Raw genomic sequence first — 13280 nt, 5'->3', positions numbered from 1 at the left:
AGTACAAATGCTCCAAAATAAAGTGCTCACAGATTTTCACAAAGTCGGCTTTTATGATGGCAATTTGCATATACTCCAGAATGTTACAAAGAGTGATCAGATGAATTTCAAATAATTGCAAAGTACCTCTTTGCCATGAAAATTAACTCAATCGCCCCCCCCCCCCCCCCAAAAAAAAAAAACGGGTGCCAGTGTTGACGAGGACAAGGCTGGAAATCACTCTGTTATGCTGAATGAGTTAAAATAGCAGCCTGGAAGCTTTAAGAGGGTGGTTCTTGAAATCATTGTTCTTCCTCTGTTAACCATGTTTACCTGCAAGGAAACACATGCAGTCATTATTGCTTTGCACAAAACGGAATTTACAGGCAAGGAAATTGCTGCTACTAAGATTGCACCTAAATCAACCATTTGTCGGATCTTCAAGAATTTCGAAGAGAGAGGTTAAATTGTGAAGAAGGCTTCAGGGCGCCCAAGAAAGTCCAGCAAGTGCCTTGACCGTCTCCTACAGTTGATTCAGCTGTGGGATCGGGGAACCACCAATGCAGAGCTTGCTCAGGAATGGCAGCAGGCAGGTGTGAATGCATCTGCATGCACAGTGAGAAGACTTTTGGGGGTTGGCCTGGTATCAAAAAAGGCCACAATGAATCCACTTCTCTCCAGGAGAAACATCCGACAGATTGATATTCTGCAAAAGGTACAGAGATTGAACTGCTGAGGACTGGGGTAAAGTCATTTTCTTTGAATCCCCTTCCTGATGGTTTGGGGCATCCGGGGAAAAAAAAACTTGTCCGGAGAAGAAAAGGTGAGCGCTACCATTCTGTTTCATGCCAACAGTAAAGCATCCTGAGATCATTCATGTGTGGGGTTGCTCCTCAGCCAAGAGAGTGGGCTCACGCACAATTTTTCCTAGGAACAAAGCCAAAGAATGGTACAAAAATATCCTCTGCGAGCAACTTCGCCCAACCATCCATGAACCATTTGGTGGTGAACAATGCATTTGCCAGCATGATGGAGCACCATGCCATGAGGCAAAAGTGATAACTAAGTGGCTTGGGGAACAAAACATTGAAATTTTGGGTCAATGGGCAGGAAACTCCCCAGACCTTAACCACTTCAGCCCCGGAAGATTTGGCTGCTCAATGACCAGGCCATTTTTTGCGATACAGCACTGCATCGCTTTAACTGTCAATTGAGCGATCGTGCGACGTTGCATTTAAACAAAATTGATGTCCTCCCCCCCCAAATAGAACTTTCTTTTGGTAGTATTTAACCACCTCAATACAGTGCACTTACACCCCCTTCCTGAGCAGACCAATTTTCAGCTTTCAGCGCTCTCACAATGACAATTACTCAGTCATGCAACACTGTACCCATATGCAACTTGCGTCCTTTTTTCCACACAAATAGAGCTTTCTTTTAGTGGCATTTAATCACTAGTGGGTTTTTATTTTTTGTACTATAATTAAAAACAAAACATACATTTTGTGGAATAAAATTCCTTTTTCTTTCTGTGAAAATTTTGCTAATTAGTAATTTTTTCTTCATAAATAAATGAATTTGGCCAAAATGTATACTGCTATATATCTTTGGTAAAAATAACCCATATTAGTGTATATTATTTGGTCATTTGGTCTTTGGTAGTGTATATTATTTGGTCTTTGTGAAAATTAGAGTCTATAAACTATACGGTGCCAATCACTGAAAATTTATCACATCTGATCAGGCCTTCAGTACATTGGGTGTATCTAATTTCTTGAGACACTAACAAGTCAGGAAAGTACAAATACCTCCCCAAATGACCCCTTTTTAGAAACTAGACATTCCAAGGTATTAAGTAGCATGGTGAGTTTTTTTTTTTTTTTTTTTACAAAAATGTCATATTATCAGGTTATTTCTCACAGCATATGCATACAACAAATTACACCCCACTTTTGCACAGTATGGCCACATACAGAGCACCAACATTGAAGTGGCACTTTCAGATGTTCTACGAGCAAAAATAACACATCTCATTTCACAGCCACCTATTACACTTTTGAAGGCCCTAGAGTACCAGGACAATGGAACTGGCTTTCCAAAATGGGGTAATTTTGTGGGCAACACCCCAACATATAATCTGTGAGGCAGAATGAGTCATTTGAACTGTTCATTTTTTTTTTCCCAGAATTTTTTGGAAAATGTGGAAAAAAATTATTATTATATTTTTATTTATTTATTTTTTTACACAAAGTTGTAAATTTATAAGCTATTTCTAACATATATACATAGCATGTATATAGCAAACATTACACCCCAAAACGCATTCTGCTACTCCTCACGAGTATGGCGATACCACACGTGTAGGACTTTTAAACAGCCTGGTCACATAGAGAGGCCGAACATTGAAGTAGTACCTTCAGGCGTTCTAGGAGCATAAATGACACATCTCATCTCATTTCATTCCTACCCATCACACTTTTGAAGGTCCTGGAGCACCAGGACAATGGCATTACCCACAAAATGACCCCATTTTGGAAATCAAACACCCCAACATATATTGGTACAAATAGGTACTGTGGTACTCTGATGGGCTGGTGACAGGTACTGGGGTACTCTGATGGCCTGGTGACAGGTTCTCTGATGGCCTGGTGACTGGTATTTGGGTACTCTGAAGGACTGTGACAGGTACTCAGTTACTCATATGGACTGGGACAGGTACTCGGGTACTCGGATGGGCTGTGACGGGTATTTGGGTACTTTGATAGGCTGTGACAGGTACTCGGGTACTCTGATGGACTGAGTGACAGGTACTATGATGGGTGGCAGATCCTCTTTATTGGGGGGGGGCGCAATCAATGTGATTTGTGTGTACTGTAAGCGGTAATGAGATGTTACCGTAATCTCCTGCAGTTTGTTTACATTTAGTGATCGGCTGTGAAAGGATCACAGCCCATCACGTGGGTAAACAGCCAGCCAATGGCTATTTACCAGCGTCGGTGATGAGCAGTGTTCCCGGGAACATGCCGCCACCGACGTGATCACGCGCCGTGCACAGTGGGGGCGTAACCATCTGTGATCAGCCGTGACTTCATCATCACGGCCGATCACGTGGTAAACAGCCATGCCCAACCCACCGCTCGGTGGCGAGCGGTGTCTCCGTGGCACGATCGCGCGCATTCCCTGTTTAAATGGGAGGACGTCATATGACGCCCTCCCGCCACAAGAGATGCACCGCCTGGCCATCATTTGATGGCCGGTGGTCAGCAACTAGTTAACCACTTGCTTACTGGGCACTTAAACCCCCCTCCTGCCCAGACCAATTTTCAGCTTTCAGCGCTGATGCACTTTGAATGACAATTGTGCGGGCATACAACACTGTACCCAAATGAAATTTTTATCATTTTTTTCCCACAAATAGAGCTTTCTTTTGGTGGTATTTAATTACAGCTGGGAGTTTTATTTTTTCATAAACAAACAAAAAAATGTTTGTTATAAAATTTTGCAAACAGGTCATTTTTCTCCTTCATTGAAGTGCGCTGATGAGGCGGCACTGATAGGCTGCACTGGTGGGCACTGATATGATAGGCATAGTTAAGACGGCGCTAATAGGCACAGATAAGGCGGCACTGATGGGCAAAGATGGGCACAGATAAGGTGGCACGGATGGGTGGCACTAAGGGGCACTAATAGGTACCACTGATAGATGGGACTGATGGGCACTGATAGGTGGCACTGGTAGATGACACTGATGGGCACGGATATGTGGCACTGGGGTGCAGCACCGTTGTTGAGGCAGATTGTGGGCACTGATGGGTGGCACTGACGGGGGGGGCACTTATTTGTCAGGTGGCACTGGCAGGGGGCAGGTGGGCACTGGTAAGCTGGCCGTGATCGGAACTGATGTCCCGATCACGGCCGCCGGTGATCGGCTCTTTTTTTTTTTTTTTTTCTCCTCGCGCTGTCAGCGCGAGGAGGAAAAATAGCCGATTACCGGCTCCGTTGTATCACATGATCAGCTGTCATTGGCTGACAGCTGATCACGTGGTAAGGGGTCGGGATCGACCCCCTTGCTCGGATCCGTGATCGGGCGAGTCTCGGACTCGCCGATCACAGAGCAAGCCACGCGCGCCCCTCAGGGGGGGCGCAGGCCGCTCGTGCAAAGGAGGTCCGCGCTATAGCCGTCATTTGGCTATAGCGCGGATCTCTAGTGGTTAAACAGTGATTAAAAAGTGAAAAAAATTTAAGTGATTTTTATTTCTTATGCTATAAACAAAAAAAAAAGCAACCAATTTTGAAAAAAAAAAACATTATTTTGTACTTTTTGCTATAATAAATATCTCCAAATTTTTTATTTTTTTTTTCCTCTAACTTTTTCTTTAGTTTAGGCTGATATGTATTCTTCTACATAATTTTTGGTAATAAAAATTGCAATACGCGTATATTGATTGGTTTGCGCAAAGTTATAGCATCTACAAAATGGGAGGATAGATTTATAGCATTTTTTTATTATTTTTTAGCGATCAGTTCTATAAAAATACACTGATTACTATGTAAATGTCACTGGCAGGGAGGGGGTTAACGGGGGGGGGGGGGGGGGGGGGATCAATGGATTAACTGTGTTCCCCAGGGAGTGATTGTAACTGTGGGGGGAGGGGACTGATTTGGTGAGGAGACCTTGATCGTTGTTCCTACTTAGTATGCATAACAGACTTCAACCTTTGTATTGTCTGTGTGGAGCAATTGTGGGCTGCCATCAGACAGGATGTGGCCCAGAAATCGATTGACAGCATGCCAGGGCTAATTGCAGAGGTCTTTGAAAAAAAAAAGCATTGCAAATATTGACTGTTTTCATAAACCTAATGTAATTGTCAATAAAAGCTTTTCACACTTATGAAATGCTTGCAATTATACCTGAGTATACCATAGTAACATCTGACAAAAAGATCTAAACACTGAAGTGGCAGACTTTGTGAAAGTTAATAGGAGGGAGGGAGGTATTCCCCCATCGACACTGACTGGACCATTCAGAAAGTCCTGCGTGACTCGCACGCGTGCAGTAGGAAACAGACTGTAGCCGCAAGGCTTCACTTCCTGTTTGCCTTAGTAAGGATGCCTATGTTGATAGAAATATTTAGGCTTCAATTGCTGACTTTGCTATTTATTTTGTATGACTATAGTGTGTTTTTAGTCACAGGCCTGGTTAAAGAATACAGCAAGTAAAGTCAGAACTCAATCTACTTGGATATTAACAGTTTACTAAATGTTATAATAAATGTTCTTTTCAATTTGGCTAACAAAATGTTTTCTTTATTTTTTGCAGCAAAAAACGCCACTGTCAAAGACTTTTCCCATGGGACTCTCTGAATGTCAAGTGATCGCTGTCCGCGGTTTAGTGACAGCAAACCCAGATGAGTCAGTGTTTGTTTTTTTTTAGTTTTTTTTTGTTTTTTTTTTACTTTTTTAAAGTGGATGTAAACCCAATTCATGAAATGTGACCTAGGCACACACTGTATCTGAAGTGTTTACTTATCTCTCTCCAAAGCCCTAAGTGCTCTGTCTTTCTGCTGCTCCCTTCCGCTGTTATCAGCATGATAACTTCTGACAAGTTCTCTGACACAGGAGATAAAAGAAGCTGAAATGTTGAGGAGGGAGCTTAGAGATGAGCAGGGAGCTTGCCTAGTCACAGCACAGCATGTTTCTTTGTTCCTCCTGCCTAATGTGGAGGGGGGAGGGGTGCCTTTCCTCCAGTTGGCTGTCAGTATATGCTCAGACACCCCTCCCACTGCTGAAACAGGAAGAGTTTTTTTTTTTTTTTTTTTTCTTTTAACGTGCACTTTCTAAAGAATATACAAAGCTGAAGACCGCAGATATACATGTAAAACGTATGTAGGAGCCTTTTTTCATCTCTGTCATCTGAGGGTGTTCACTTCACTGGGTATAGGAGAGAGTTTACATCCACTTTAAGCTATATTGTAGAAATGGAGCCTTGTTTTTTTTTCAGGGCATCTGTATAGCAGATTATCCCATTAACTTTTACGTCTGTACTAAGAAAATAAGATTGTGAAATACAAGTAATACCATGAGGATTGTTTATAAGGCCCAGTGATGGCTGATCTAGTACACAAATGCTATAAAAAAAAATCCAGTTTTGCTGCTGTGGCAAAATCCTTCTTTTTTTTTTTTTTTTTTTTGTTAGCTTTTAGTGACAAGTTTACACTTTGTCCTGTTTAAAGTTGAACATTGCTTGTAGCTCTGTTGGAATGTAGAAAGAAATGAATGAATGAATTGTCTATGAGGCACAGACATCACACCAGACTAGGAAATCTTATTTAAAAAAAAAAAGTAAGTTTCATCTGACAAATGATCATAAATTGAATAAGTTGAATATTCACCAATGAGGATGTTTTTATTGGATGTGTATTCTCTTTACAGACTTACTCTTCAGTTGAAATCCAGTGACTCCATCCCTTTTAAATTGACCGCAAATTTCCAGGATCAGACACTGAGTTATAATTCTTTCATCAGCCAGTCATGGGGGCAGCCGCAGAATGTCCAGACGCCTTTCTTTTTGTTTTACCCAGAAAGGTTTTTTGAGGTAAGTTTTTTTTTTTTTGATGTGTAGGTGGGGGGGGGGCTCCAGTGGAAAAACTGAAAAAGCAGACAAAAGCTTGATTTACTAAAACTGGAGAGTGCAAAGTCGGGTGCAGCTGTGCATGGTACCAAATCAGCTTCTAACTTCAGCTTGTTAAGTTTTGACAAAAATGGTATGGTTCAGGAGGAGGGGGGGGCGACTGCTAATAAATTTTTATATATATATATATATATATATATATATATATCTATATATATATATCTATATATCTATCTCTTTTTTTTGTTATACTTACCTGCTCTGTGCAATGGTTTTACACAGAGCACCCACGATCCTCTTCTTCTTGGGTCTACTCTCAGTGGCTCTTGGCTCCTCATCTTCGATGAGTGCCCTCACAGCCCCTTTCTTTGGGGGCACTGGTGCGGGCTCACTCCCGAGCCACCGCATCGGCTTCTATTAACATAGACTGAGCAGCTTGGCCCCACTCCCTTGTCACAGTTTGCTTGACAGCAGCAGGAGCCACTGGACCAGTGAGAAGGGAGACAGCAGATCATCACTGGATAGAGCTCAGGTAAGTATAAGAGGGGGCCGGGGGATCCTGGAGCACAGAAGGTTTTTTACCTTAAAGTGGAGGTCCACACAAAAATGGAACCTCTGCTTTTTGGAAACCTCCCCCCCCCCCCGGTGTCAAATTAGGCACCTTTCAGGGGGAGGGGGGCCACTTCCTGTCCCCCTGCACTGTCTGCTGGGACACACACGGGTCCCAGAGACAGCAGGGGCCATTCGGATTGCGCAGTGCGACTCGCACATATGCAGTAGGGAACCGGGAAGTGAAGCCGCAAGGCTTAATTTCCTGATTCCCCTACCGAAGATGGCGGCAGCACCCGAGGACCGAAGGGACGGTTTGGCCTCAGGTGCCGACATCACTGGACCCTGGGACAGGTAAGTGTCCTTATTTTAAAAGTAAACGGCGGCAGTATTTGTAGCTGATGACTTTAAAAAAAAAAAAATTTGTGGGACTTCCGCTTTAATGCAAACTCTGTATTAAGGTAAAAAAACCTTAAAGGGACTGCAAACCCTTGTGGTTTTTTTTTTTGTTTGTTTTTTTTTCTTCACCTTAATGCATCCTATGCACCCCCTGATGGGTTTTACTTCCTCTTTATTTCCCTGCAAAGGTAAAGCATAATGGGCTACTCTGCATCGCATAGTAGCCTATTATGTGTCACTTACCTGAAACTGAAGCCTGTGATGTCACCGCTGCCCCCACTAACAGCAAGCGTCCATCTTCACCCCTCTTCCTTCTGGGGCCACAATCTCCGGCTCAGTGACTGTCACGGCATGATCTGCCCCTTCTAATGTGCGCATGCGCCATAGACATCGGCGCCCGGCTTTATTGTCCTAAACCGTGGAGGTTTAAGAGATATTTCCAGTACCTGCAGGTAAGCCTTAATATAGGCTTACCTGTAGGTAAAAGTGGTTCTAAACGAAGGAGATAGAAGATGAGACTGGTGCAAATTTAAAACCTTTCAAACGTTTCTTAACCACTTGCCGACCGCCGCACGACGATATACGTCGGCAGAATGGCACGGGCAGGCATATGGGCGTATATATAAGTCCCTGCCTTCCCGCGGGTGGGGGGCCCGATCGGGCCCCCCCCCCCGTGCCTGCGGCGGTCGGTATTCGTTTGGGAGCGATCCGGGATGAGGGGGCGGCCATTCATTCATGGCCACCCCCTCACGATCGCTCCCGACGAATAGAAATGCTCCGTGACATCACTTCCTCTCCTGTAATGTAAACACAGGAGAGGAAATGATGTAATCTCTCCTCCGTGTCGGTATTTTTCGTTCCGGCACCGAGGAGAGAGGATCGGTGAGTTGCACCAACACACCACACGTACAGTAGAACATGCCAGGCACACTCACACCCCCCCTTTACCCCCCCGATCACCCCCCCAATTACCCCTGCCCCCCCCCCCCCCAGTCACAGTGACACCAATTGCATTTTTTATTTTTTTTTGCATTGGTGTCATTTGTGACTGTAATAACTGTTAGGGCAGTTAGGGTTAGCCCCCTTTAGTTCTAATGTGCCCCCCTAACCCCCCCAATAAAGGTTTAACCCCGTGATCACCCCCCGTCGCCAGTGTCACTAAGGCTGGGTTCACATTGCAGCGGTTTATGAGAACGAATGTGATTCGCACTGCAGTGCAAATCGCATCCGATCTCTGTGCGATTCGAGTTCAGCCATACAGATAGTATGGCTGAATTCGCGCCGCACCCGCCGCAAATTCACATGGGACCCTTTTATTTGGTCCGCAGCAGAATCGGATCGCATGGGTGTTCACACCATGCGATCCGAGTTTGCAGATCGCACTGCGATATGCGAACTGATCTGGGGGTGTCATTAACATTTCACTGACACTCCCAGCAGTTCGCTGAACTGCCGCTGGGAGGCATGCGATGCGGGAACCCGCCGCAGATTTGTGGCGTTCCTGCATCGCTCCAGTGTGAACCCAGCCTAATAAGCGATCGTTTTTCTGATCGCTGTATTAGTGTCACAGGTGACGCTAGTTAGGCAGGTAGGTATTTAGGTTCGCCGCAGCTTTTTATAGCGCCAGGGACCCCCATATACTACCGCATAAAGCCCCCTGATTGCCCCCTAGTTAACCCTTTCACCAGTGATCACCATATAACGGTTACAGGTGACGCTGGTTGGTTAGTTATTTTTTTATAGTTTCAGGGCACCCGCCATTTATTACCTAGTCCCACTAGTGTACCCCTAAATTTAGGGGTGTCTACTTTCCAAAATGGGGTCATTTGGGGGGCGTTTGTGCCATCTTGGCATTTTTTGGCCTTCAAAACTGTAACGCCCTTAGAAAGCCTGAAGGCGGTGCTTGGTTTTCGGGGCCCCGTACACGGCTAGGCTCCCAAAAAGTCCCACATATGTGGTATCCCCATACTCAGGAGAAGCAGCAGAATTTATTTTGGGGTGTCATTTCACATATGCCCATGGCATGCGTGAGCAATATATCATTTAGTGACAACTTTGTGAAAAAAATAAATAAAATAAAAAAGTTTGTAATTTTCCCGCAACTTGTGGCAAAATATAAAATATTCCATGGACTCAACATGCCTCTCAGCAAATAGCTTGGGGTGTCTACTTTCTAAAATGGGGTCATTTGTGGGGGTTTTGTGCCATCTTGGTATTTTATGGCCTTCAAAACTGTAATAGGTAGTGAGGAGTGAAGTCAAATATTTACGCCCTTAGAAAACCTGAAGGCGGTTCTTGGCTTTCGGGGCCCCGTACGCGGCTAGGCTCCCAAGAAATCCCACACATGTGGTATCCCCGTACTCAGGAGAAGCAGCAGAATTTATTTTGGGGTGTCATTTCACATATGCCCATAGCATGTGTGAGCAATATATCATTTAGTGACAACTTTGTGTAAAAAAACAAAAAAAAAAAAAAATTTTTTTTGTCATTATTCAATCGCTTGAGGCAAAAAAATAAAATATTCAATGGGCTCAACATGCCACTTATCAATTTCCTTAGGGGGTCTACTTTCCAAAATAGGGTCATTTGGGGGGGTTTTGTACTGCCCTGCCATTTTAGCACCTCAAGAAATGAGATAGGCAGTCGTAAACTAAAAGCTGCGTAAATTCCAGAAAACGTACCTTAGTTTGTAGATGTGACAACTTTTGCGCAAACCAATAAATATACAGTTATTGACTTTTTTTTTTACCAAAGACATGTGGCTGAATACATTTTGGCCTAAATGTATGACTAAAATTGAGTTTATTGTATTTTTCTAATAACAAAAATATAGAAAATATCATTTTTTTTCAAAATTTGCGGTCTTTTTCCATTTATATCGCAAAAAATAAAAATCGCAGAGGCAATCAAATACCATCAAAAGAAAGCTCTATTTGTGGGAAGAAAAGGACGCAAATTTTGTTTGGGTACAACATTGCATGACCGCGCAATTACCAGTTAAAGCAGCGCAGTGCCAAATTGTAAAAAGACCTCTGGTCATTTACCAGCAAAAAGGAAACTTCTAAATTGGTACTTGGTAAGAGGGGGTACCAGACTCATGAATTAAAAAAACTTGAAGCAGCTAGAGGTTTGATTTGTAAATAATACTTTAATAATTGTACTGGGCAAATGGGAGAACCACTATAAGCATGAAGAGTTAACCATTTTCCTTTTCCAAATTGGTCTGTTCTAGACCACCCTATAAATATTTTTGCCATAGAGTCCAAAACGATAATGTCAGCAGCTTGAATAACGCTCAGTTCAGAAACTAAGTGCTCCCAATAATGTTACAGGACAAAAAGCTTTGAAAAGTACTGACTCGAACTGAGGGAAACAAACTTGACTTGTTACAGAACAAAGTCTCATAAGGATATCGGGTGTAATAATAGGTTTGTGATGATCAATTTTTAAAATGATTTCTCTTGTAGCCTTTCAAAGCTTGTTTCACCGAGTAATATTGTAGACAAGAAGGCAGATTATTTAACTTGAGAAAAGAATTTGACTCCAGACAATGTCTTCTGTACATGAGACCAAGAATATGTTTTAAATAAGAAATCCAAAAAAATGGCAAAACAAGCCTTCAGAGAACGAAACATGGAGTTTCTGGATGAAATTTAAAAATGAAAGCCAGAGAAACCAGGCTGATTGATATCAAGCCCAGGTCGAAGGTGCAACAGAATTTTTAATATACTCGGATATGGACCCTAAAGGAGGTCCCATACCTTGCGTGCACGCACAGCACTCTCACTTGGTCCGCATTTGGAAATAGCTGGAAAAAACAATCCATCTGCAGGCTAGATAATGAGTCAGCCACGTCATTGTTCTTACCAGCCACGTGAATTGCCTTCAACCAAATGTTTAGGATGAGACATTTAAATATCATATGGCGTAGTAGCACAATAATGGGCGGCGACTTGGATGTTAGGCAGTTAATAGCATAGATCACTCCCTTATTATCCGTTCTGACTAGAATCCTTTATTTTTAAAATTGTGACCCCAAATTTCCAAAGCCACTATAATTGGAAATAATTCCAGTTTTAAATAACCCTTCACTTGCCAGCTGGGATTCCATCACTCAGCACACCAATGGGATCGCCAAACTGCAGCAAAACCATATGGACCAGCCGAATCAGTGAAGAGGAGAAATTCTTTATCCAAAATAAATTCCTCCTGCCACATAGCCCTCCCGTTTTAAAGTAAAAAAATTGCAGCCAGACTAATGGGTCTTCCCTCATATGTCATGTGTAACTTAAACCAGCGATTGCTATATATATATATATATATATATATATATATATATATATATATATATATATATATATATATACTCTTAGCCCTTGTACACACGGTCGGATATTCCAATGGAAAATGTCCGATCGGACTGTGTTGTCGGATAATCCGACCGTGTGGGCTCCATCGGACTGTTTCCGTCGGAAAATATCCGACCGACAAAGTTTTAGAGCTGGGCTATAAAAATTTCCGACAACATGGTCCGATCGGACTTTGTCCATCGTTTGTAGAGAATTCCGATCGGACAAAGTGCCACGCATGCTCAGATCAAATTCCTAGAACAAAGCTATTGGCTACTAGCCTGAACATAGTCCTGTCTTAAAGAAATAACGTCATCCCGCTCTGAACGATCGGATTTTCCGACAACTTTGTCCGACCGTGTGTATGCAACACCAGTTTCGGACAAAATCCGACGGATTTTGTTGTCGGAATGTCCGACCGTGTGTACAAGGGTTTAGAGGCAAAAGAACCAATAGTGACTGCATTGCTTTTAAACGTAATATTTTCCTGCGGATCATAAGTAATAACGTTGAACTAATCTTCGGTATATATATTTTTTTCTGGTAGCTTAAATTACATTAGATTGTGACGTGGCCCCTCCTACTGCCACGCCCCTGGCCGCACCTCAGTTCTGCGGCTGTGCAGAGAGGATCGTACGGTGCTTCTAGCCTGCGTTGACCGAGGCAGTGAAGGGGAGTGTCTTTGGCATGAAATGCGCCTCCTCTTCGCCGGGCTACTCCCAGGGCCGGAGGTAGCTCCGCCTCCCCGCTGATGACTAGGTGACTCCTCCTGCTGCCCATCCTCTTCCTACGGAGGCGGCATGGACTCCTAGATGGTCTCTTCAAGCGCTGCTTGTCTAGCTTCTGGAGCCAGCGGCGGCTGATGCAGCTCCCCCTGGAGCTTGACCCGAAGATCGAGGTCCAAACACCTCCAGATCCACTCCTCGTTGCTGTCTTCTCCTGCCCGCTCAATTAGCTGCCACATCAGGCTCCTCTTCTTGCCTCAGAAGACAATGTTTCTTTATCATACATCACGGGACACAGAACACCATAGTAATAACTATATGTCACCTTTTAGGTGAATAAACAGTGGTATAACCAAAAAGCAAACCGGAAGTGCTCCTCCTTATATAACCCCTCCCATACCGGGAGTATCTTAGTTTATTTTCACCAGTTTTTTTCACCTTTCGCTAAGGTGTTGGTCACGGTTGAGGAAGTGCTAAGAGAGCTCCGCTAAGCAATCCCTGACGGGATCAAGGAGCTGTACAAACGGATCCATGTAAAATGCTTGAAAGCCAAACTATGGTATCCGGGCCTCGTGGAAGAACAAGGTTTTTGCCTGTAATGCTTCTCTTTGAGAGCTGGACCCTGGGACCCAGCACCTTGGTCATGTT

At 43.6% G+C, this 13280-nt stretch overlaps 1 protein-coding gene across 3 annotated transcripts in view; it reads left to right on the top strand.

The window, feature by feature from the left end:
• The window catches only part of LGALS12 (galectin 12), a 62632-nt gene that overhangs the window by 34513 nt on the left and 14839 nt on the right, over nucleotides 1-13280 (top strand). For all 3 annotated transcript variants that reach the window (XM_077458506.1, XM_077458502.1, XM_077458513.1), the window contains 2 exons: nucleotides 5300-5391; nucleotides 6412-6574. In XM_077458506.1, the coding sequence (XP_077314632.1) occupies nucleotides 5300-5391; nucleotides 6412-6574 (255 nt within the window). The remainder of the gene's footprint in view (nucleotides 1-5299; nucleotides 5392-6411; nucleotides 6575-13280) is intronic.

Source organism: Lithobates pipiens, unplaced genomic scaffold (assembly GCF_037356315.1).
Source record: "Lithobates pipiens isolate NorthernLeopardFrog02 unplaced genomic scaffold, aLitPip1_a1.2 Scaffold_10, whole genome shotgun sequence".
In the NCBI taxonomy this organism is placed as follows: domain Eukaryota; kingdom Metazoa; phylum Chordata; class Amphibia; order Anura; family Ranidae; genus Lithobates; species Lithobates pipiens.
The sequence above is the reverse complement of the archived record's forward strand: the minus strand, read 5'-3'. Positions and strand labels throughout refer to the sequence as shown.